Source organism: Archocentrus centrarchus, chromosome 5 (genome assembly GCF_007364275.1).
Source record: "Archocentrus centrarchus isolate MPI-CPG fArcCen1 chromosome 5, fArcCen1, whole genome shotgun sequence".
Lineage (NCBI taxonomy): Eukaryota > Metazoa > Chordata > Actinopteri > Cichliformes > Cichlidae > Archocentrus > Archocentrus centrarchus.
Window position 1 is genome coordinate 31,015,951 of NC_044350.1, and position 25,339 is coordinate 31,041,289.

Below are 25,339 nucleotides of genomic sequence, written 5' to 3' on the forward strand. Positions count from 1 at the left end.
CTAATTACTGCTGTTATTTTTCTATGACCCAGAGTGTGCAGTTGACTCTGTGTTTAATTACAAAACGTTTTTGGTGGGGAGCTGTGGCAGTTCTTCTTCTTCTTGGGACATGCGCGCTCATGTTTGCATCATTTCAGAGCCACATTACTCTGACTTGTGTTATTTCCTGTGAATTAACTACAGCTTACCTGAAATGAACCCTAACATAAATGAAACCTTATAGGAATAATTTGAGAACTAAACTTAAACCTGTTTTTTGGGATTATGATTACTTGTCTTTGCTCCACAGAGAGGCAGGTCCAACCAGTGCAAACAAGCAGATCTTCGCTCCCCACTTTACATAATTTAAAGGTGCAGACATGCACCGTTGCAACATGCCTCTAACACAAACACCACCACCACCCCCCAAAAAACCCCGCACCGCCAGATAAAAAAAAAAAAAAAAACTCATCCCCTCTTTCGTCACATCCCTTCTTCCTCTCCCCCGGTGGGTCGGGCCTCTGTTCTGCATCATCATGCCTGCTGCGCTGCAGCGTCACAAAACAGGAGAAGAAAAACCAACTGGTGTCTGGCACAGCCGCCGCCGCCGCTTCTTCTTGTAAGTCCTCTCCACTTTGTTCTCCACGGAGCTTTGTGCGGTTTTACCGGACGATCACCGGGTCGGTGTGCGTCTAAAGCCGTGTACAGCTCCTTCTAAGCGGCGCCGTGCTCGTAACTCGGGTTAGAAACTTCTTAAAGTGTCCACCCAACTTAACGGATTTTGAAGCCAGTTTTTTTTTTTTTTTTTAACTACTGATAGTTTTGTTCTTCCGTTGTGTTGATCTGCTTCTTTATTCTGCGGGTTTTTAGAAGGAACAAAAAAACACGAGATGCATGTGAAGGAGGCAGTAAAGGAGGGGGGTCGAAACAAAAACAGACTTTAGGTCTTTACTTTCTTATTCTAGTAGCTGTCCGTCTGTTGGGGGCGGGGGGGGGGCATTATTGTAGTTCTTTGTATGCCTAATTCTGCTGCAGTAACTGCCACTTATTGTACAGTATTTATATAAATTGTGTTTAACACTTTGTTTTTTTTTATAACTGTGTCCGTAAATATATCCATTTTAACTTGATTTGCTTGGCTTACATAATAATGGCAGCTCCCATAGTGGTGTTAGCGGACCGTGGATGGCCAGTTGTTGTCTTCTGTAATACATTTCTGTAGTATTTGATGTCTCTTTAGGAGTAATGACCGCCATCATGTAATCCTGTAACGCTGCTATGCTTTATTTAAATTTTTTTTTTTTTTTAAAACTAGTGTGCTGTAGTTAACTGTCAGCTTCATTATTGTGTGTTTTGCTTTTATTGTTCTTCTCCTGTATTTTACCAAATTAATGTTTACAGTGTGTCTGTAGTACTTTAACCCTGTGTGTGTTGTACTTTGCCTCATAGACTTTACTTAAGACTCTCATATTACTTCTGTAATATTCATTAGCTAGTTGTCAGAAGTCTATTCACCCACCCATCCATTCATGGGGAAATGAGGATCACATCAATGACCAACAGGTTTTATATTTATATATATATATATAAAATATACTGTTGCACATCCAGTAAAGAATTCTTGCGTACAGTTTGATTAATTATTGCAAAAGACCAGGTGCCTTACATACTTTAAAATTATATTTATTGTACAATGTCTATTATTAGATAAATATCCGTTTTATAAGCCTAAAGGGAGATTGCAGTACTGCATCAGTCACTTCGTACACACAATAAATGATGTACAATCAAATATCAAGCATAAATACAGTGAAACAGCCATTGATAGTAATATATAATAGGGGTGCAACAATTCTCTAAAAACCACAGTACATGCCGTGCAGACATAAAGGGCATATTGAATATTTCTTTGGTGTTCTGCTGAGCTCAGTTTGGCGTAGCTGCGCTCTACTGTGTTATTTTTCTCCCACATGTAAAGTCCATTTGCTGATTGGCTGCAGTTATCTCACTGACAGTCTTTATACAGTTGGTGGTGCTCGGCTGCTTAATGTGTTTATGGAGTGGAATCGCCCTGTTGACTTCTTGTGCTTTGACAGTATTATAATGTGTTGCAGTTTTCTTGCTGTCTTTTTGCTTTACTGTAATGTTTGAGGCTCTTACTGTTAAAAGACCTTCAAATGTTCAGCTGGAGCAGCTGCTGTAACATTTCTGCTGTTGACAGTTTGGTCTGTTTATTATCTGTGTCATATTGGTCTGCTGGTAGCCTCTGATTGTCCACTCCTCCATTACAGCGACGCCCGTTTCCTGCCGATTTCCTGGAAACGATCATCAATTTTTATCTCTGACGCTTTTTCAACACAAATTCAATCATTGACCCTCAGGATAATTTAGCGTTACAGCAGCACACCAAACCGAGCAACTGTACTAACCACAACTTTCAGAATATTCCTCAGTCTGCCAATATTATGTATTATGGTCTTCCTGTAATAGCAGTTAATCAGCTGGTTGTTGATGACAACTCATCGTGTTACTGTAAGAGCAGTAGAAGCTTCCCAGTCAGTGTTATGACTGAAAAAAAATGGAGAAATGAGTCAGTAGGGAGAAGAGCCTCCTCTTCAACTCACTCGACCAGTGTTTGTTGACCACGTTACAATCAGGTCATGAACTACGGCAAACTAATAAACAGACCTTTTGTGTAATAGCGTGAAATCCCTCCAAACTGCTGATTCTTTGTTGTTGCTATGTTGGCTGTAATTCCTGAAATGCAGCCAGGTCCAGCTATGCCGTGCTGATATACATGTAAATGTAACTACAATAACATAAAATTAAATTTAATAGATCAACACAGTAGTTACAGAGGGGCGGTTCCATGGTTGCAGATGTGGACACTTACTTTGAATCATCCTTTTACAAAAGGAAAAAATAGATGTACATTGAGTCAAGCCCATGAAGTGGGTCATAGGTTACTTTAGAGCAGTCACTGAACCGGAAGTTTCCTCAGAAAAATGCAAAGTTTAATGATCCTCAGTCAATAGGGAAAAAAACTCTGTGAATGTTGGTGAATTAAGGAATACTGGGAATGAAAATGAAACATCTATAATTACTTCCCCATGGAGGGAACAAAGGAATCTGAAATGAATTATATTACCCAAAAACTTTATTATTACTTTAGATATTCACAGATAGGCCTACCAGGTTGTAGTGGATGTTGACTTTAGAGCATTAGGTGCAGTCACATGGGGGATCTCATAACACATGTAGCCTCATTGTCCAATGTTGGAGTCTCCAATATCTGAACTATATTTCAGGTTATTGTTTTTTTTTTGTTGGGGCAGAAAATAAATTTTTCTCATCAATCTTTTTGCACCTCCTCAGAAAAACAGCCTCCACATCCTCTTCTTCAGTATCATACCTCAATACTATGCCCACACATCTCTTCGTACTTCATTTGCTGGCTAAAATGTACTTCCCACTGATGTCATTGATTGTAGAAGACTCCCCCCGTGCACCCACCTGGCTCTCGGGTTCAGTTTGATTTGGGGCATTGGGCTCATTAGCTGCTTCCAAGCCTGATGCCAGGTTTGCTTCACCTACAACCAAAAATGAAGGCCTAACTGAATCTGATCCCTGACCCAGCTGGAAGTTCAGCAGAGGAGTACAGCTTATATTCCACTATGTAAGGGTCAGCAGTGTATTCCCTGGGCACCTTGAAGAGTTTTATAACCCGGCCGTCTGCTTTCTAGTGTGGCTTCGTTCTCTCATATATCTGCAGGAACATGTTTGACTTCAAGCCCCAAATAATTAAACTTTTCAAATACCAACGAATGAACTGTTGTTTAACAGGTTAACGTAAAGTTCATAACAAAATGTTGCTGCGCATGTGACAATCTATTCATAATAAAATCAGTGTGAACCCGGTTGAAGGAGGAATGGACCAAATGGGCATCTTAGAGGATTAAAAGACTCTTTTATGTTAGAGAAGAAAACAGAAATATAACAGGAAAGAAGCATTTTATTTTGAAATATAAAATCGCTGAGGATGTGGCATTTCACCCTAAAGGTAACACTAAACAGCTATTGTTCTAAAATGCTGCTTAGTTATGAAATTCATATTTTCATTAATTTTCTTCTGCTCAAATTACTCCTTTAAAATATCTACTGAGCTGACAGTAGCTTTTAAAAGAAAGGATGAGGGACTCCAGTGGGGGGGTTTTTTGGGGGGGTTTTTTTGTTTGTTTGTTTCAGTGATACTCGTGCTGCACACAAAACTAAGTTTCAGGTACATTTACTCAAGCTGGTAATTGAGTGGGTTGGTTGACATTTACATGGAATTGCCCAGATGCCCAATCCAGCTAATGGAGTCGGTACCCTACCGTTACCTGATGCATCCTTATTTTCCGGTGCCCTTCAGGTCTTTGGCAGTGAATATTTGTGACTTCATTATGTCCCTTTTATTACAGTCCATAAATTCATGGATCAAAGGGACTCAGTATAGCCAAAGACAAGTGAGGAAGATGGGAGCCGTGGCAAAATCAGACAAAAGAGAGGGAGAAGGCCTGAAACCAACCAAGTTAGTGTCAGTAAACTGAAAACAGCACCGCCAGTAACTCCTAATTTAAATAATAATTAATCAAACAAGGCTATAAAAAGCAACTGAAACAAAAGTGCGGTGCTGACAGAACAGAGACCACATGGCAGCTGGTGAGAGGGCAGGTGAATAAGGATTATTTAAATAAAATTTAATGGTGAATGCGTCTTATTTTACCTCGGCCAGGCTCAGACTCACATATCTATTTTTTAGCTTTTATTATTTTCCCTGTGCCAAATTAGGCAATTGCAGCCATAGAGTTTTGCCTGGCAGAGGCCCGTTACAGATAAGATTTTCCAGGGAACTAGCTGCTGATTTACAGGAGAGGAGCACCAACGGACAGCGTGTGTGACACTGGCTGTTTCTACTCCATTGTACAGTTTTAGCCCCAGTTCCTCTTTTGCTTCGTCATGTTTGGAGTCCAGTGGTAGAAAAAGAAAATTCAGTGCTTTGGGCTCATATTGGCCAACTTTACAGAAATGAGAGAACTGCTGTGGAGGCATCCGAGCCAGCCCACAGCTGAGCTGATATCTTGTAGTATGAACCTAGCATTATGAGCCTTTTGTCTTTGTGTAGACATGTACTGACTGCTTTGTAGGAGTTTGACTTTTAAACTGCCCGTGTGTGTCTGTAATAGTCTGATATTACTTCTCTGCAAGTTTATACCAGCCCTGTATCGTTTAATTTTGTGTGGACTGGTTATGATATTTAGGTTGATGTCACAACAGAAATTGCACTCTTAAAGACATAATGACAGGCAGTGGAGCAGGTTGTGTGGTTTGTGAGTGTTTCTGTGTACGTGCGCGTGTGTGTGATTGGTGGTGGTGGTAGGGGGGTGGAGTAATTATAGAGTCCTGAACTACAAAGATGAGTTGTTGCAGACTGGCTGTCTGCTCATTTGCTCAAATTTGGTTTAACTTCTTCACCCACGATTCAGATATTAGTCACAGGATATTTGTGTTGTAGCTGCAATATGTTGTCTTTGTAAAGACTGTTAGACTATGAGGACATTTATTATATAGGGAAACCCAAAAATGGCAGTTTCAGGGTCAGTATGGATATGTTATTAAAGTTTTAAAGATCACGCCTTTGAGGGGAAGTCTGTCAGTACCGGATATTGTGTTCCTGCTCAGCTGTATTACTGAAAGCCTACTTCAGAGATGTGCTGTGAGGATACTCGTTCTTCTGTCTTTGTGACGACCGCTGTGAGTTTGGGACATTTCTGAAAGTGAGGACTTTGTTTTTTTCCCTCCCAGCCAGTGAGGACCGTTTGGAGGTAAATATAAGGTTTTAAATTTGGAGTTAGCGTGTTTAAGGAATGCATTTCTGTCAGTTAGTGAAGTGTTGGATTCACATCCATTATACTGAGTGCTGTTTTAGGACATCTTGCCCAATCCTGCCTTCTTCAAAGGGCTGTTTAAGGGTTCAGGCTAGGAACTAAGGAATTTATATGTCAGTGTTTGTCCTCTCAAAGTCAGAAAAATACTTGTGTGGGTTTTGCCTTCATAAACCTTTAAAAGCATGACACATTTTCCACCCTGTTTCGGACCAGCGGCACTTACGGAAATGGCAGAAGTAACTGTTGCTGTTATACTGAAGGAGACTCAAACATTCCTGTAGTCGCGGTATCTGACAAAGGATTGTGCTCACTGTTTTTCTTTGCCTTTTTCCATTGTGGAAGAACAGTGTGCACCAACAAGGCACTCAGTATTAACTGCACTTAATGTTCATTTTGGATAGGAGTCCACACATTGATCAGGGGTCAATAAGACCAACAAGAAAGAATTAGACCTTCAAACTGGATCAATAATGGCGTTAATGTCATTAAAATCTTATCAATATAAATTGCTGGTAAACATATTACGCACTGGAATGCTGCAGTGAGTCGGTACATGGATTGTTTGATATCTCCTCCGTCGAGTATCAGCAGACTCGGGACAGGACAACAGTTTTGTATTGAAGTGAGCCAGTTTTGTTGGCTGCACCTTTGCCAGCTGCAGCAAGCCATGCATGAAATCATCAAAAAAAAAAAAATCTGTTTTAAAAATGACTAAAAAAGCAGAAAGTATTACAAAACAAAACAGGAAAATCATGAGGAAATAAGACAGGCAGTTCTCAATTTTACCTATTTATTAATTTTTCTTGTTACTATTTTCACTTTGTAGCCTAAATCTTTCACATCACAGGAAGCATACGAGGCTGTGCAGTTTTAACAAGAATAAACAAAAGAAAGAGGGACTTGTTGGCGGCGTGAGACACAGCGGGAAGAGAGCAGCTGCTGTGTGCAGGGCGCGAGATTGAAAGCTTTTCCCTTCAAATTTGCAGCTGCAAACAAATGTGTGTGAACATGATGCAGTTTCACAAAACTCTGTCCAAGCAGCTCGTATTTTTCTCCCCAACTAAACACATTAATTTGCTCCAAACATTTTATAAATTGTTGAATAGTTTCTGTTTAATTTTCTGCCACTTGAATGATTAACTGACTAACAATCGCAGAAACTTAGTTAAGACAGGAAGTTTCGCTGGCTTTTCAGTTTCTCCACCCACAGTTTTAACTATGAAAATGTGACTTTCCCCGACAATGACTGTTGCAGAGCTACTCTTACAAATTCACATGAGCATAGGATAGCAATGCCTTTGAAAATATCTAAGTGGCTGTTTAAATCTAGCATGTCCCTGCGGTTTTGCTGTCTCCTTGTCCTGAGTGAGCATTTTTGTAACTCTACATCCTCCTCTACTGCTAACATCTACCCTTCCAACCAAGTGTCGGATGTAAAAGGTTGTAGCATCAGGCTTAAACGTTTAGTTATACTATTGCTTTTGCTCTCAGGGAATGTTGAGACTAATCCAGGCCCTGACACACCGGTTCACTGTTATACCCCTGCAGACTTTAAATCTAGAACTGGTCTTGGATTAATTCATATAAATGTAAGGAGTCTATTAAATAAGATGGATTTGTTAAAGGTCTGGATACATTCAACAAATCCTGACATTATTGTCTTATCTGAAACCTGGCTCACCAAATCTGTGCTTGATAAGGATATTTCTGTTAATGGCTATAATGTTTATCGTGCTGATCGTCCAAGAAAAGGGGGTGTTGTTGCGATGTATATCAGGAGCAATTTTAACGTTAACTTAGTACTTAAAGAGTCAGTATCTAAGGAGTTCGAGTTGCTTGCTCTTGAAATAGAATTAACAAAGAATCACCGTATTATGTTGGTAGGATGTTATAGACCGCCATCTGCTCCTAAAAACGCATTGTTTTCCCTTGTTAAGTTAAGAATGCATTTAACAGAGTGCAAGAACAGCTTTGCCAACTGCAGCTTGTTCTAAATGCTGATAAAACAAAACTTATGTTCTTCACTAACTCTAAATCAGCAAGATCAAGTCAGTCTGTCATTGTCACCAGTACTGGTCAACAAATTGAACTTGTATCTACTTTTAAATATTTGGGGTTTTTGATTGATGACCAGTTGTCTTTTAAGGCACATATTCAGTACACTGTAAAGAAACTGAAGCTTTTACTTGGATTTTATTTTAGAAATAAGTCTTGCTTTTCTTATAGGGTGAAAAAGAAATTATTGGAGTCAACTTTTTTTCCGGTCATTGATTACGGTGATGTGTTATACATGAATGCCTCTGCTCAGTGCCTCCACATGTTGGATAGTGTGTATCATGGTGCTCTGAGGTTTATTACAAACTGTGGAGCTCTAACTCTTCATTGTGTCTTTATACAGTATTCTGCTCCAAGTACATGGAACTTTTTGCAATCAGAGCTTTAGCTCCAAAGTCTGGTATCACTGAAGGTTTTCAAATCAATGATAAATTCCATTACAACCAGGCTCCAAGAGTGCAAATGTTTTTAATGAGTGCAGTTGTTTGATTAGGAATTCAATTTTTTTTTTTTTTTTTTTTTGGTGTATATTTTATGTAATTTTGTGTTGAAACTTTATGTGCTGCCCTTCTTGTCCAGGTCTCTCTTGCAAAAGAGATCTTGCATCTCAATGGGACAAACTTGGTTAAATAAAGGTTATAATAATAATAATTTTCCACAGCTCTGGGGTCACATGAAAAATATAAAGAAGTTAATTTTGTATTTTGCCTTGACATAGCATCATGGGGCCACAGAAGATAACCTTTTGTAGCTGAACTGACAATAAAGTCAAGGTCTTGTTCATCCAGCAGAAATTTGAGACAGCAGGCAGCTGTTGCTTTGTCAGCTGACTAATTTGCTTTATCATCTTTGAGGTTTAGACTGTACTGACAAAATGAACTAAGTCTTGAGCTGCCTGAAAGGTTGTGCACATTAGCTGAAGAGACATTTGATACGTGCATAATGAGATTAATACACACAAAAGTAACTTTGACAGCACAGAGATTAGAGGCCACAGAGAAAAGGAGGAAGCTGTGCTATCATAAAGGAAATCATGTGACCTTCAGATCTGTCACTCCACCTCTCCATATCCTGAGAACCCTAAGACAACACACAGACGGCATAGCTGAAAGTCATGAAGTTTGCACTGTTCAGTCTTTTCAGCTCTCAGCTCCCTCGGCTGTCGTACATTAGAGCATTTACACGGTTTTAAAGGGATGTTTTCTGTCATGAATAACAGTAACAGAATTTCTGATCATGTTTTCACATGTGTGAATGCATGAAGCCAGCAGAAGAGCAGGTAACCACTGTTTCATGTACTGTTAGACTTTCTGTTACTCATAACATTTAAAGTCCATTGAAATCACTGAACTGTTCATTTAGCCGCTAGCTGTTTTCTCATATGCACCGTGGCCCTGAGCTCTTCTAGAAATCAGCTGATGGAGCTGAACACGAGAACACAAATACGCGATGCAGCTGGATCAGGCATGACACGGCCTTTAATCGGGCCACTCCTGTATTATCACATGCACTTTGTACACCGAAGTTTATGATGCATTTTATTCAGCAATAACATCTCCTTAAAGTTGTACCACTGTAGTGATCGTTCAGGTTTAATTGCATTTATAGAGAATAAATCAGTAATGTTAGTGTTTACTTGGTAATTTATAACCTGTTAAGCTTGTATGTGCACAGTGATGACTCAGAATGTCTCCACAGTTTTGTTTTGCAGTTTTAGGCATGTCTAAAGCTTGTGTTACCCTTAAAACCTTATTAGTGTTGGCAAGCTTAACAATAATAATCTGAACTGAATAATCTGAAGTTCACCCTTACGGAAATCCACTGTGGTTAACTGTGGTTTTTATGCAGTAACCATGGTTACTGCATAAAAACCACAGTGGATTTTTGTAAGCCCCCCCGTAGGACTGACAGTTACTGATAGCACTGCTAGCAGGATGAGGGAAGTTTATGTCCTCACTGACATTGAGTAGACATTGAGTGATGTAACCTGCTGTAATTAGTGACCATAAGTAACGACCATTGGTAGTTGAACAACTAAAACTTTGTTATTTTGTAACAGTTGCCTCTTTTTTTTTCTTTTTTTTTTTGCTTTAGTCGTACGGTTCTGTTTTTCAGTCTGTTTTTATTTGTGTAAAATAGGTCACCTGTCTCGAGGATTGATGATGACTTCAGAGACTGACGATGGTCAGAGCGGAGCCAAAGTAATTTTTAGCCCCCCCCCCGTCATGCATAAAACCCAATATTGTTATCATGAGCTTTATAATAGATTAAATGTGCCTCGCTGTAGTTTCGTCTTGCATCTCCACATATAACTGGCACGCGCAACACAGCTGTTTCTGGCCGTGCACGGATATGTGCACACAAGGTCACGCAGGGACTTCTCCACACTTTGAAATGAATGTGTGTCCATCATCATCAGCAACAGAGGAAACAAGAGGATATTTCTATTAGATTGAATTTCAAATTAGAGCTTAATGTGACCACACTTGGAGAGACGTCTCATCTTAAGTTTTTTTCTCCCAATGGGCAATGGAGGATTCCATATGATAACAGACTGGACAAGTTCATAGAACTAGAGAACTAGAACTAGCAGATGCTATGACTCAGCACTTCTAACTGTTCAGCTGATATGCATCTGCTTATGGTACTAATGCTATGTCATTCATTGTTGCATGTCAATGCATAAATGTCTCTTTATGCTGGAAGTTCAATTCAATTTTATTTATGTAGCACCAAATCACAACAAACAGTTGCCTCAAGGCGCTTTGTATTGTGGGTAAAGACCCTACAATAATACAGAGAAAACCCAGAGAGCAAAGTGCTCTATTGGGGTGATATGGGACTATGAGATGGGGCCTGATTATTCAAGACCTTGTAGGTGAGGAGAAGGATTTTAAATTCTATTCTACATTTAACAGGGAGCCAATGAATAGAAGCCAATATGGGAGAATTATGCTCTCTCTTTCTAGTCCCTGTCAGTACTCTAGCTGCAGCATTTTGGATCAGCTGAAGGCTTTTCAGGGAGCTTTTAGGACAGCCTGGTAATCAAGAGTCCAGCCTAGAAGTAATAAATGCATGAATCAGCTTTTCAGCATCACTCTGAGAAAGGATGTTTCTAATTTTAGAAATATTGCGCAAATGCAAAAAAGCGGTCCTACATATTTGTTTAATATGTGCATTGACATGAGAATTGAGAAACAACTCCCTATGTTTGCATTTCTTTCTCAGGCTAGATACTTTGTCATGGGAATCAGTCCTGATCAGTTCTAACTTGCCTGTCTTGTTCTAAAGAGGTTGGAACTGGCATGCCTAGTTGTTTTCAGTTTCTTCCTTTGTGAACAGAAAATCTTATACTATAGTAGAGGCTAAAGTTGCTGCAGAGAGTATATATTTTTTACATGGTCAAGCTATCAGAATCTAAATGATTCAGATTATATTTTGATAAATATAATAGACTCCATGCTCTGAGTGATCAGAAGCCCAAATTATCCTTATACTTGATCCTTGGTGCTGTAATGCTGGTCTGTCCTTCAGACTAACATTGTGGTCCAGCCCATCTTTTAATAAAACTTGCATGGCTACAGCCAGGTCTTTTTTTTAAACAATAACTTTAGTGACAACAATTTTCATGTTGACTGATGTAATGCAAAAAACATATATTAACATAATTGTATGGTGTGTGTATACATCGATCAGGCATAACATTATGACCACTGACTGTTGAGGTGAATAACAGGGATCATCTCTTCATTATGGCACCTGTTAGTGGATGGGATGTATTAGGGAATATTTTGTCCTCAAAGTTGATGTGTTATAAACAGGAAAAATGGGCGAGCGTGAGGATGTGAGTGAGTTTGACAAGGGCCAGATTGTGATGGCTAGACGACTGGGTCAGAGCATCTCCAAAACTGCAGCTCTTTTGGGGTGTTCTCGGCCTGCAGTGGTCATTATCTATCAAAAGTGGTCCAAGGAAGGAACGGCGGTGAAGCAGCGACAGAGATTTGAGCAGCCAAGGCTCATCGATGCTCGTGGGGAGCAAAGGCTGGCCCGTGTGATCCGATCCTACAGATGAATTACTGTAGCTTAAACTGCCAAAAAAGTTCATGCTGGTTCTGATAGAAAGGTGTCAGAATACACAGTGCATCAGTTTGTTGCATATGAGGCTGCATAGCTGTAGACCAGTCAGGGTACCCATGTTGACTCCTGTCTAGCGCCAGCAGTGAATATCAGAACTGCACCACGGCGCACTGGAAGAAGGTGACCTGGTCTGATGACTCACGTTTTTCTTTTACATCACATGGATAGACGGGTACATGTGCATCACTTACCTGGGGAACACCTGGTACCAGGATGCACTATGGGCAGAAGGCAAGCCGGCAGAGGCAGTGTAATACTTTGGGCAATGCTCTGCTGGGAACCCTTGGATCCTGCCATCCATGTGGATGCTACTTTGACACATACCACCTATCTAAGCATTGTTGCAGACCATGTACACACTTTAATGGAAACGGTATTCCCTGATGGCTGTGGTCTCTTTCAGCAGGATAATGCTCCCTGCCACAAAGCAACAGTGGTTCAGGAATGGTTTGAGGTGTTAACGTGGGCTCCAATTTCCCCATATGTCAATCCAATGGAGCATCTGTGGGGTGTGCCGGACAAACAAGTCCGATCCATGGAAGCCCCACCTTGCAACTTAAAGAGCATAAAGGATCTGTTGCTAACATCTTGGTGCCACCTTCAGGGGTCTAGTGGAGTCCATGTCTCAATGTGTCAGGGCTGTTTTGGTAGCAAAAAGCATTCATTTTATCTTTTAAAATTTACAAACACTCTTGAATAAACTTTCCAAACGCTGAGATTATGATCAACATTACAAGCAGCAGTCTGTTGGTTTTAATGGGCCTGTAAAGATGGCATTTGTGTGTAAAGTCTGCTGTTTTACCCAGTGACAATGAAATTGCGCTGCTGGCTTTAATGTTTAAGTAAAAAATATTCATGATTCAATTATTTCAGTTGACTTTTTTATTCATGACTTTTTTTAAGTTCATATGTTTGTTTCACAAAGGTCACAGTCTGAAACAGGCTTTATATTATGTAAGATTTATGAACATAGAGACAATGTTGATCGTTTACAATTTATAGAACAAATCATTGAACCTTATATTTTCTCTCCACATACCGAACTGTTCATTTCGCGCAGTACACATCCTTGCACATCTTTGATATCAGAGATACAAAGACAAACGTCCAGGTTCTTATCCAGAAGAAGGACATACAAAGTTCTCCTTCACAAAGGACAGTTTGTATTAAATAACAGACTGATAATCAGCTGCCTCTCCAGTGAGTCCCTCATCCTGTGGAAAAACTTTAACCACCATCTATGACTGCCAATTCTTGTTATGCTCTGTAGCCTGGAGTGGCTCTCATACACGCATTAAATCTCCAAAACAGAAGAAGGTTTCCCAGCTTGGCAGCTGTAGTCTAATTCAGGTGTTATAGTTTCCAGAGCCGTGTGTCAACTGCCCATTTTTTGCGACTGCATGCACTCATCCATGGAGACCTCACAAAGCCCTGGTGAGTCTGTCTGACTCTCCCTTCCTAACAGCAGCCTGGCCAGTGAGCCAGCTGGTACACAAGAGTGAAACAACTGGAACTAGCTGGATAGCAGCGACTGAACTTTAAAAATGTGTGTTCCCCAATAAATCAGCACAGATGGTGATTTCTTTCTTTTATCTCTTCATCTGTGTCTTGGACAGATGAAAAAAAAAATACTGAAAGGAGTTGCCACGTGTACTTGGACGGTCACTGATATATCTAGGCAGCAGGTAAAGTCTTTGTGTGGAGTGTAGCAACTGATTTAATGTAGTCTTTCACTTTCCACTGCTGCATTTATGCAACACTGTGGGGATTTAAAGGAGATTTAGCAGTACTAGTAGAAGGAGGAGTAATACTATTATCACTGACTGTATGCATGTGTGTCTGTCCTTGTATTACTCATGTTGAATGGACATAAATCTTCTTACATGGCTACATTGTAGGGACTCGCCTTCCTTTGAGGGAAGAGAAATAAAGTGACTATAAGGTAAATGTTAGACTGAAGACTTGGTTTGAGGTCAGGATGAGGATCAGGGAGATTGTGGCTCTGTTACAGTAGTGAAGAATGCACGCACACTCAGGTCAGACTGAGTGTATTCACACGCACACACACACACACACACAGTGAGAAGGAGATTTACACTGAGACCTGAAACGGGAGAAGCTGAACCAAATCCAGATCTGATTGGAATTCACAGAATGAGTTCTGTGTGCAGGGACACATTCCTGCGGGAAGTGGGGAGGTAGGTGGGAGGAAGAGGGTGACTGTTCTTCAGCACAAATCAAGTATTGGGGCTCCTCTTCCTGTGTGTGTGTGTGTGTGTGTGTGTGTGTGTGTGTGTGTGTGTGTGTGTGTGTGTGTGTGTGTGTGTGTGTGTGTGTGTGTGTGTGTGTGTGTTTTGTTTTTCTATGGTAGGCGCTGTGCCTAGGTGGTGTTGTGCCTCTTGTTGCGTTGCTGGTATAATCACTCAGTCGTCACTGTCATCAGCATCGGTGATGACATCATCAAAACCACGCCTGCCTTGGTAGAACACAGCCTGTGTGTGCTTTGTTTTGAACAGCACTCCAGTTTTTGTCATTTCCTGGATCAGTTTTCTCCAAATGAAAGGGTAGTACTTTGTTATTTTGTGTGTAGATCACGATAATTTCCTGCTCGAGTTTATTTGTTATCCATTTGATTGACACCGTCCTCTGTCTTTTTACTTGTGGATAAGTCCTTCCCTTTGTTTTTATGGAAGTTCAGTCCCCCTGCTCACCAGCTACGCTCGCTGCTTCCTTCTGTTTTATTTCACTAGTGACTGGCTCACTGATTAGGTTGCTGTTGTGTTTGAGTGAGCAGCAGAATGATAAAGAACAGAGAGGTTGTCGCCCCATGGGTGATGCACTCCAGCTGCACTATCGTGGACTGTAACTCTCGATGGCAGTCCTACTTCCTCTCTGCAGGGCTGCTGCTCCACCTGCCGGGGGTGCCAAGTGGAGAATTTGTCCTTTTGTTTACATTGAGTTCACCAGAGTCCGAGATGCTGGTGTTGGGACTCTGTCCACAGGAGGATAAACACACTGGAGAGCAGCTGATTTCATAGATTTATTGATTCTTAAGACATAAACTACTAAGGACAATTTAAATTTCCTGTCTGGAGGGGAGAAGCTGAATAAACACCTCCACAGAGTCGAAATCTGTGGGAATCATTTTTTTAAATTAGATTATTGTTAAATAATGATTTTCTGTAGTTATGGAACCGATAATCAGGCTCCAGGTATTCCCTTGGTTTTAGGATTTTATCTATAATTTGCTTTTTGTGAATAAACAGTAAAACACTGCAATTTTTTTTTTGTGCAAAAGATATTTATATGGATGGATATTAGTTAGCTGTAGAGGATTTTGTTTGTTATTGATTACTTCATCAGTAATGAGATTGTTAATTATTTATATTTTATGAATAGTTACTTTGATCTGGTGGTTAGTTAATTTGCATACTTCTCATCGAGATGTTTGTGGTAAAAGGCAGTAGTGTCATTAGAAAAAATAGATTTTGTGTGTATTGGTATTATGGATTATAGTCTGTATTGTCACTGTAAATTATATTGAATGTGCATTGATAATTAACTTTCAACATTTCATTAAAGTGTCTCGTCTTGTTTAAAAGGAGTTTAACTTCTTGGTGGCATTTTTTAATCAGTTGTTCTGTGATGTGGTGATAATTGGTTGCTTTGTTGTGGTTAATAAGTTTCCTGCACACAAGTTAGAATAGATTATTTGTTTTTTAGGGTTTTTACACACTGCTGATTTGTAATTCAAAGAATTATTAATGCACAGACACCCCCCCCCCCCTCCAATTTTCACATGTTTAGTTGATCATTATTAATGTTGCTATATTCACTGTTTTTTCTGCATGCAGCAACAGATCCTGCATCCACCAATCAGAAAGCAGCACCGGACTCTGCCTTGATGGAGGTAAAGCTGATTGGAGAGGTGACAGAACAAAGGAAAATGTCCAGATGACGATGGCTGACACAGTCCCGCTATGCTGACATAACTGGTCGATTGACAGCTCAAGAACACCTCCTTACTCCTGCTTGCCAAACACCCATCGTCCAGCAATGATTGTTAGGAGGAACACTTGTGTTGCCATAGTGATTGCTGCCATCCTCTTCCTCATGATTGCCAGCCAGAGGATTCAGAGGAGGTATTTCCTGTCACAGTCCGGAGCCCCGCTCAGTGTCCAGAACACACCCACTGGCAGGATGACAGGTGAGGAGGAAGTGTCACAAAATTTATATATATATATATTTTAAAAAGGCATTATTCCACGTGGCCTGACTCTCAGTCTGTGTTTCCAGCAGATGAATTCACAGGCCCACTTTCAGGTCAGGCTCCTCCTAACCAGACACCTGAACTGATTCCCCCGCATCTCATCAAGCCCGAAGAGAGGGAGGAGGACACGGAGGAGGAAGACCTGGCAGTGGAGGACGGGGAGGAGGAGGAGGAGAAAGAAGAGGTGGTGGTGGAGGAAGAGCAGCCTGTAAAGAACCTTAAGTATGGCATGAAACAGATAGAAGGTCATGGACTCTGCATGTCCGGCGATACCCCGGTCTGACTGCTGTGTGTCATACTGTTTCAGGGTGTGTGGTTGTTCTGATAGCTGTATTTCAGGCCTGAATCGGTCAGAATGGTTCAAACAGCGCTACAACGATGCACAGCAGCCCATCCTCCGAGACACTGGCAACAATTTTGACCCTGATGCACTCAGTTGGTGGCTGGTAAGGACAAAAAGTAGTGATTGTACAGGCTTTATTAAAGGGGACCTTATTGCTTATTTCCAACTACAATAATTCATCTTAAAACTGAAGATAATATCACTCAATCATTGATACTTTACAAGTTAAGTATTTAAAATGTAACATTGGCTGAGGTTTACAAACGTTTACAAACGATGAGCGCGAATCATTTCACAGGAAATCGTTGCAGCCTGCACGGTGGACGTGACCTCACAGCACTGCACTGATGTGTCAGCAAATCAGCTCAATCTCCCAGCATTTTCTTAATTAAATGACCAGCAGATAATTTAAACAGACTAAATGATGTTCCAGTAAATAGTCATGACCACATTGAGCGTCTGTATTTTCAGAAGCCTGAGTTTGTCCTTGTGGAGGCTGTCAGCAGCCTGCATCAGTCTTTTTTCCTGCATTTATAGATTAACTTCTGCTGCAGAAACCATTAGTTGATTAAAAAGAGGGGCCAGTAATGCTGCTAACATAATTAGTCTGGGCCATAGTATGCAGTATACACTGTGTGTGTGTTTCATTCTTCATTCACCTGCCCCTTTTTTTTAAATCAGTTTTGAAATTATTAAGTTAGCACAATGAAAAAAGCACTAATAACTTTCTGACACGCTGAAAGTTTAAGAATTTTGACTCATTAAGAAAATGTTTTACTTGTGTACAAGTCTGTTAAACATTTGCCATAAAACGAATTAAAGGAAAAGGTTTTGTAAGAATCTGAATGCAAGATGCTACATTTAAAAAAAATAAGTAAATAATAATAATCTGAGTTGCTCTGCTTTACCACAGAGTCTTCAGCGGTCCCGAAATGACCAGACTTTAGAGAACGTGATGTCAAAGATGTTCCAGGTCATAGCCCCGCCCACTGTTGACTTTAAGCCCCTGCCCTCACGTTGCCGTAGTTGCGCAGTGGTTGGCAACTCTGGCAACTTGCGGCATTCTGGACACGGCAAACTCATCGACTCTCATGGCTTTGTGTTCAGGTGCGTGCAGATACACACATGCACACAAACGCACACACACACACACACACACACACACACACACACAGGTCTCACCCTCCTCTTCGTGTTGGTTTTCTTCAGGATGAACAAAGCGGTGACCAAAGGGTTTGAGGAAGATGTTGGGAATCGGACGACACATCACTTCCTGTACCCAGAGAGCGCTGTGGACATTGCTCATGGCATCAGCCTCGTCCTGCTGCCATTCAAACTGAGAGACCTGGAGTGGCTGACCAGTGCGCTGTCCACCGGAGACATCAAAATGTATGAAATATAAAAACAGATACGCTCGTTGTCCCCTGCATGTCTGTGGAAATATATACCATCCACCGTGGGATGTCACCACGGTGGATGGTATCACCGTCACCATGTCAGCGACCTGTAGAAAGCGACCAGGAGCTACTTGGGAAAAATAAATTCTGTGACCTGTTTTGGTTTTAAAAAAAAAAAAAAAAGTTAAGCCTTCATTTTCCTGGGAGATTTTGTGCACAGAGGCAGACAAAATTGCATAGAGAAGTTGGAGCCAATATAACTAACTTACTTAGACACACACTGTATAAAGGTGTATATACCTCACGGCTCAAATGAAGAAAAAAAAGTCTCGTGGTGATCCGTAAGAATAATACTCAGTTTTTACATAAATGTAAATAAATAAAAAGAAACATGACAAACTGTAAATTCAATATATAACCGTTAATTCAGAGTGTGTGTGTCTTCAGGACCTACATGAGGGTTAAAGAGAGAGTGCAGGCTGATAAAGACAAGGTAGGTTGAACTCTTGTTTTCTCTGCTGCTCTTTCTGCTTCACTTCTTTGCTTAAACAGACACTTTGGTCTTTTTGTTCACCGCTGCTCTCAAATGTCTGTTTCCAAATTTTTAGCTCTTAGTTTCATCTCTTTGCAAGATTTTTAAAATTGTATTTGCTAAAGAATAAAGGAACAAAGATTGTGGTATTCAAGGATGAAAGTGTTCACATCAGAAACAAACTTATAAAAAAGGGTAACATTGTATTTACATATACGTTTCTTCTGGTCCGATTGGGGCTCAGATGAAGTTTGTTTAAAGATGGCCTGTTATGCCTTTCTGATGATGATGATTTTCTGTCATATATCTACGGTTAGAGTGGTAATTGAAGACAGGGAGGCTAGAACGGCTTGTTTCAGTCAGTAGATAAACTCAGGGGCTGCACCGAGGCGCTTTCATAAGTTAAAAAGGATGATTTTTGAATTGTGAATTATGCAAAGCTACTCAAGTAAAACCATGTAGCTGGAAACAGAGATAACCGTGTGTGTGTGTGTCTGTGTGTGTGTGTGTGTGTGTGTGTGTGTGTGTGTGTGTGTAGGTTCTGGTGGTGAGCCCAACATTCTTTAAGTATGTTCATGATCGTTGGACCGAGAAGCACGGTCGCTATCCGTCCACCGGCATGCTGGCCATCATCTTCTCCCTGCATGCCTGCGACCAGGTAGGAAGGAAGGGGGCGGAGTCGGTATCTTTACATCTTCATCCATGTCTAGCAACTTGATTTTTCACTTAACTTAAGTTTAGTAATGTAGCTGTAAGTAAAGACTGGGTGTGAATCCATGTTTGATTAAGCTTCACCTCTTTCTCTCTGTCCAGGTGTCAGTGTTCGGTTATGGTGCAGACAAGCAGGGGAACTGGCATCACTACTGGGAGGAGAATCAGTTTGCCGGAGCCTTCAAGAAGACCGGCGTCCACAGTGCGGATTTTGAGAGGCAGCTCATCCAAAAGCTTGCCAGTGAAGGCAAAATCACTCTACACCTGTGACACAACATCCGTGCAGACAGCGAGACACCAGCTACCGATGGTTTAACAGACTGGCACATAAATTCGGCTGTCCTCCGGCACTCGTCTGCCAAATCTGAGCCAGCTTTAGACCGTACGCGTGTTGTTTTGGAGACTCTGCACTTTTTCTGTCGTTCACCACACCTGCCTTGACTCAGACAGCTGTGAGACTTATCAGAGGCGCAGGTATCCTCCCTGTGCCAGCTTTTGCCAATTTAAGTAAATTCCAGCTCAACTCAAAAAGATCGGTCTGTTTTTCTGGACCCAAAACCGACTTTCCTGCCACATCCGACTGCTGGGATCAACCACAAGGACCTTTGCTCTGGGCGGGAAAAAAACCACAGACTTTTTATTTTATTTTTATCTTTGTTTTTTATTAGATTTTGTAGGCATACAGGGATAACCTCTTTTTTTTTTTCTTTAATAAAAGCACTTTGTCTTTAAGAAGAAGCGGTGGGAAGAGGCCACGTCGCTGCTTCGCTGTCCAACCACCTTCTAAGATTTCTTTCGTTTTATATCGTTTATAATCCATCCATTTATTTTATCTTGATGTTGACACAAACCTTCCTGATCTAGATCATGACAGACTTTTAAGTATTGTTACATCCGCCTTTTCAGAACTAAACCAATGATACTTCCTGTCTCGACCGTATTCGGATCTTCAGTGTGAGAGCCTGCGTTCGGTTCTCAGCCTGTGTGATTCAGCGGTCTGCAGGTTTCCACCTGATTTAATCCAAAATGGGAATGAATTATTTGTTTTAAAGGAATCATGATTCAGTTTGGTTTTCATGGAAGGCAGCAGTAAAGTCAGGAGAACCAATGCTTCTGTTCCAAGTTGATGCCAAAATGCAGTGGTACTTGATTTAAGTACAGAAGCTACCACAGATAAGTGAGATGGTATATCTCTGTTGTGTTGGTTGGTGTTGCTCCTACATCATGTTAATGTTACTTTGCCACATGATTGGCCAGTTGCAATTACAGAGTTGCAGCTTTGCAGCGGGAGAGGACGCAGTGAGGACAAAGTCCACTTAAACATGAGTTTGTGATGGATGAAAGAATCAAATAACAGTTCTTTCATCCATGAGAGTTTGGTTCATGAATGAATCCCAAAGTGTGACTTATAATTTTATACTTATAATTTGGTTTGGTTAATTATAGTTTGGTTAAAATACACCCTGTCACCAAGCTTTATTTTTTTGGCTTGGCTTGGCTTTCAGGTAGAAAGCCATAAAGGCAGGCTTCTCACATGCGTGAATTGATACAATGATGATGCAGGAAAACCAGAAACATGGAGATAGTGGAAAAGACAAGAGCCTCCCTGGTACATCGGTGAGCTGATATTGGCCTATCAGCTCCCTGGTACATCGGTGAGCTGATATTGGCCTATCAGATAATATCACTTTTGGTGCATGTGGCAGAAATGTTGCATAAAGTGCTTTCAGTGCTCAGGTAGAATAGAGAAGTGCCAGTCCATTTACCAAATGCACCCATATGAAAACTTTTCTTTTTTTTTAAGGGCATAAAGCTTGGAGTAATTTCAGCAGCTCAAAGACAAACATTGGGATGTCTGCACAGAATGAACGGCGAGAGTGAAAACCTTCAGCAGCAATACGCTCTAAGTAACGTTCCCAAAGGTTAATGTTTGCTTGTTTAGTCTAACATAGCTTGTAACTTGAGCTAGGTACTCCTCATGATGTTTTATCATTAAACTCCTGCACCTTCTTATTTTGGTTTGGCACTAAGAAGCATCGGTGCCAAACGTCTGGTATCGTGACATCCTCACTCAGTTAAGCTGCAGACTGTTGAACTTCATGGGCACTTCATGCCTTTCAATTCGTAAACAAATCTCAGCAAATTAAACTGAACTTGAAGTCCAACCAAAAATAACCATTTAAACGGAGACGTGACAGCATGGAGAAGGCTGTTGCATCTGTACTGTGAATGTACAAAAGTGGTTACAGGTTGTCAGTAACAGCCATCTCAGTGTTAGTTTTTTTTTATATGATCAGATTCAGAACATTTTCACACCGACTTTTTTTAGTCTGAACATGAGAGCTGTGCTCCCTGATGCCGCTCATTGGTTGGTGAAACTCCATTTTTTCTTCTCTTTTGGAGGAAAGAGTGCTATATTATCAGCTGATGCTTGCACAATTGTACAATTAATGGCACATCGGGCCATATGCTACAGCTGCCTCCGGGGCGAGGGGAGTATCTAGAGAGCAAAACATTTTTTGTATCCGGCTGTAAACATGTCGGGAAAAGTTGGGAATTTTAACCTGCGAGTCTCTGGGGATTGATTAACTTTTAAAGTCAGCCTCAAGTGGCCTTCAGAGGAACTGCAGTTTTTAGCATTCGTTCTTAGAAGCTTGTTTACACCCTGGTACAAAAACTGTTTTGTTTTTCTCTGTATTAATAGTAGTATTATGAGGAGTTTCTGAATTGATAAGTGGGTTTTTACACCTCAACCTAAAAAGGCTGATGGGGTAAGAACCCTGTCAGGGTGAATCTTGGCAACCTTGACCTCAAGGTCAGAGGTCAAGTTTTTCTGAAAATCTTGTGAATGCGATAACTCGAGAACGATGTCACCTAGGATGTTCAAATTGATACCATAGATGAATCTACTAAAAATCTAGATGACTGAGTTCTTACCATAATAACGCAAATCACAGAAAGTGACAGTGGTTTCCCAGTGGTTTACATTATAATTTTAGCATTTCTTATTTCTGGTTCTTACTTAGCTATTTGCAACTGACTGAGGCTCTCATGCATCACATTAAGCTCTACTGAGTCCTGTAATTATGTGGGATTCGTGCCACCTGAAGATAATGCTGCCAGGAGGCCGAAGTGGAGCACTGGTGGCTGACAATTTTTTTTTTTTGTATTTTCTAAAGGCTTGAAAGGAGCACGGCCGCTTTGATTGACATGTGTGCCAACACGGGCAGCTGTAGCAGATAGCCCTGCTCGCCTCACCACTAATTCGAGCCACTGAACTCAACTTTACCATGTTTATGGTGTTCTTGTGGAAGGAAGTCTGTTACATTACTTTGCACTAATTAGCAAATATGTGCAATGCAGACAGTTTATGAGTACAGCTTCTTAATCAAGTTTGTTAGTATTGGCTGATAACTCAGCAATCCATCATCCTCACGGTCACAGCTGGTTTCAACAAACAAAATGGTGGCACGATGGCTCACCAGTGGGTGACGCCACAGAGGCTACCTCTATGATGTCACCCAGGATGGAGGAGAGAATACCATAGTCATAGTTTTGGGGCTATAATACAGATACTTCATTCTGGGCTTAAGGCCAATGAAAACCAGAGGTTACATTTTTTTTTTTTACATTTTTTTTAAAGTGGACTATTTAATATTGTCACAAAGAATCTGTCATTTGTCCCTGAGCTGTCCCCTAGTGACTGTTGTTTTTATTACACACACAGTAGACGTTCATGAACAGAATTGTTTGCATAGCTGATGTGTGCTTTTAGAAAAGCACACATCAGTGATAGGAAACGTGCTTATCAAAACAGCCAAACAGAAAGGTTAGCGTGCTAACAGACTCCATTATAACGTGGACATGTCCATGTTGACTCGAGTAGGTGTTCCGGTAGGCTGTGTACATATTTGAACATGCCTGTGTGAAACTGCCCTGAAGAGCTCAGTCTGCTTCAACATGTTGTCCATCACCTCTTTGCATTCTCAAAACCGTGAGGATAATGGAGCTCAGTCCTTCTCGTTTAAAGTGTGAACAGTGACAGACAGAGGAATTCAGGCCTGATATCACTGTGCAAAATTGATGGGATTTTTCTCAAGTGTTATTTGCTAGAAGGCACAAAAGAAATTCTCAGATTCTGCTGACAGAGGAGGGGAGAAAAGCACTTTGAAGCAGACTGAGGACTTCTGAAGTAATCAAAAATGCTGCATTATCATTTGCAGGATGTTGCTGTGTCACTGGTGTTTGCGTGGCTGCAGTTTTGAGTAGTTTGAGTTTCACCTTATTTATCTGGAATGAGTCAGTCTCATAAATCCAACTGCTGGATCGCCAGAAGCCTTAATTTTAATATGAAACATATGAAGCTGCTCGCTGTAAATTCACTGCTGAGATTTAACACTTTGTTGCCTTGTTCAGGAAAACAACTTCCTGCCAGTTACCTGGGGAAATTACTCAGGTAACACGATGAGGAATGCTTTAATTTGCCATAAAATGACAGCGCTGCAGCCCTTCTGGATTGTTGTAAATAGGTTTATTTCCTCACATTTAACAGAGGAGTTTGTTGTTACTTCAAATCCAAAGTTGTGCTCATCAGACTTAAAATAGAGATTTTATTTCCATTGCGGATGCAGATAAAAATCAACCAAGTCAGCTGCTCGCAATTCCGTTATAAACGTCTGTATGTGAGCTGTACATTTGGTACAAAGTGACAACTGGTGACCAAACGACATGTACGTACGAAGCACCTTTTAGCTTTAATTGATCCTGACATGTAAGTTTGATTTAACAACTTGCTGATCATCAGTTCATTTAGAGATGCCAAACAAACAAGAGCAGTGAGACAACAGGGAAAGATCAGGAACCCACCACTGTCACTCTGAATGAAATAAAATAAATATTAAACACAATTCATGAGTTTCTGGTTTTTTCTGTTAGAAAACTTTCACACTCTGGAGGTAAGAATCGATCAGCGGTTCACATCTATAAAAGTTGCCACGTAGGACAGTGAATTCTTTTTTTTTTTCCATGTTTTAACATTCATTATATTTAAGAAGTTTTAACACAAATCTTTTTATTAAAAAACAAAAAAAAAGGTCAAATGTGCTGTCACAGAAGAATTGTTGGTGCTGTAAACCCCTAGCAAAAATTATTAAAATCATTTTTTTTTTTGGGTGGTGGTGGTGGGGGGGGCATAACAAGGCTCCATCTATCAACAGCTATTCAGAGAAGCTGCAGCCAGCTGGATGGAGAATGTTTCTTTTCATTGGTGAAACCCAGCGTTGGTGTTATGGGTGGGCTTTGGGGTCCAGGCCCATTCACAAAGGTCACTGTGCTCCCTCAGCTTAATTCTGCAACTGTGAGTAAAATGAAGTTGTGCTTAAATTACTGCAACTCGAGCTAAAGTTAATTATTCAGCAGTTAACAGCAGTTTGGTGCTTCTGCAGCAGTTGCAGGAACTAGCTTGACTCGAGGACACTGATTTTGGCGCAGATGGGCCTGTGCAGCTCAGACTTGTGGAAGTACCCCTTCATGTTTCTTAGGAACTAAACACGGTGCCTTCTGCTGCTTGTGCAGCTAATTTTACAGCACGATGTCATCGAAAAATTTTTAAAAAGTATGTGTCGAAGGGATTCTTCGCTCAGAGTGTGACCCCAACTGTCCGTGTGGTGAATTCATTAAATCGACAGATGTCTTTACCCTCGTTACAACTGTGGCTACACTTAGACACTCCTGTTATTTGTGTGTGTGACGTGTAGCCTGTAAAGGTAGCCCAGTGTGTAGGTTTTTAAATTATATAAAAAAAAAGTTTGTCTCTTGCAGTGCTCTTGAATGTAAATCTAATGGGTCTTGATGTTATGCGGACTTATTGTGAGCATGCAAGCACAGGTGCACATAAGTGACTATAAATGCATTCTCAGCTTTTTCAAGCCTGTGCTTCACACAGTTTGAGCTGATACATAAACCTGAGGAGGTGCTTTGATAGATCTG

At 40.8% G+C, this 25,339-nt stretch overlaps 1 protein-coding gene across 3 annotated transcripts; it reads left to right on the plus strand.

The window, feature by feature from the left end:
* The first annotated feature begins 479 nt into the window (after nt 1–479).
* Nucleotides 480–24,258, plus strand: st3gal8 (ST3 beta-galactoside alpha-2,3-sialyltransferase 8). 3 transcript variants are annotated; one of them, XM_030729446.1, is made up of 9 exons: nt 480–598; nt 15,953–16,305; nt 16,395–16,590; nt 16,676–16,814; nt 17,625–17,818; nt 17,921–18,100; nt 18,556–18,601; nt 19,179–19,298; nt 19,454–24,258. In XM_030729446.1, the coding sequence occupies exons 2-9, from the start codon at nt 16,155–16,157 to the stop codon at nt 19,619–19,621; spliced, it is 1,194 nt and encodes a 397-aa protein (XP_030585306.1). In that variant the 5' UTR covers nt 480–598; nt 15,953–16,154; the 3' UTR covers nt 19,622–24,258. The 3 variants fall into 3 exon arrangements, with proteins under 3 accessions (XP_030585306.1, XP_030585308.1, XP_030585307.1); XM_030729448.1 differs by having other exon boundaries at nt 16,398–16,590; XM_030729447.1 differs by lacking the exon at nt 480–598 and adding an exon at nt 5,707–5,843.
* The last annotated feature ends 1,081 nt before the right edge of the window (nt 24,259–25,339 follow it).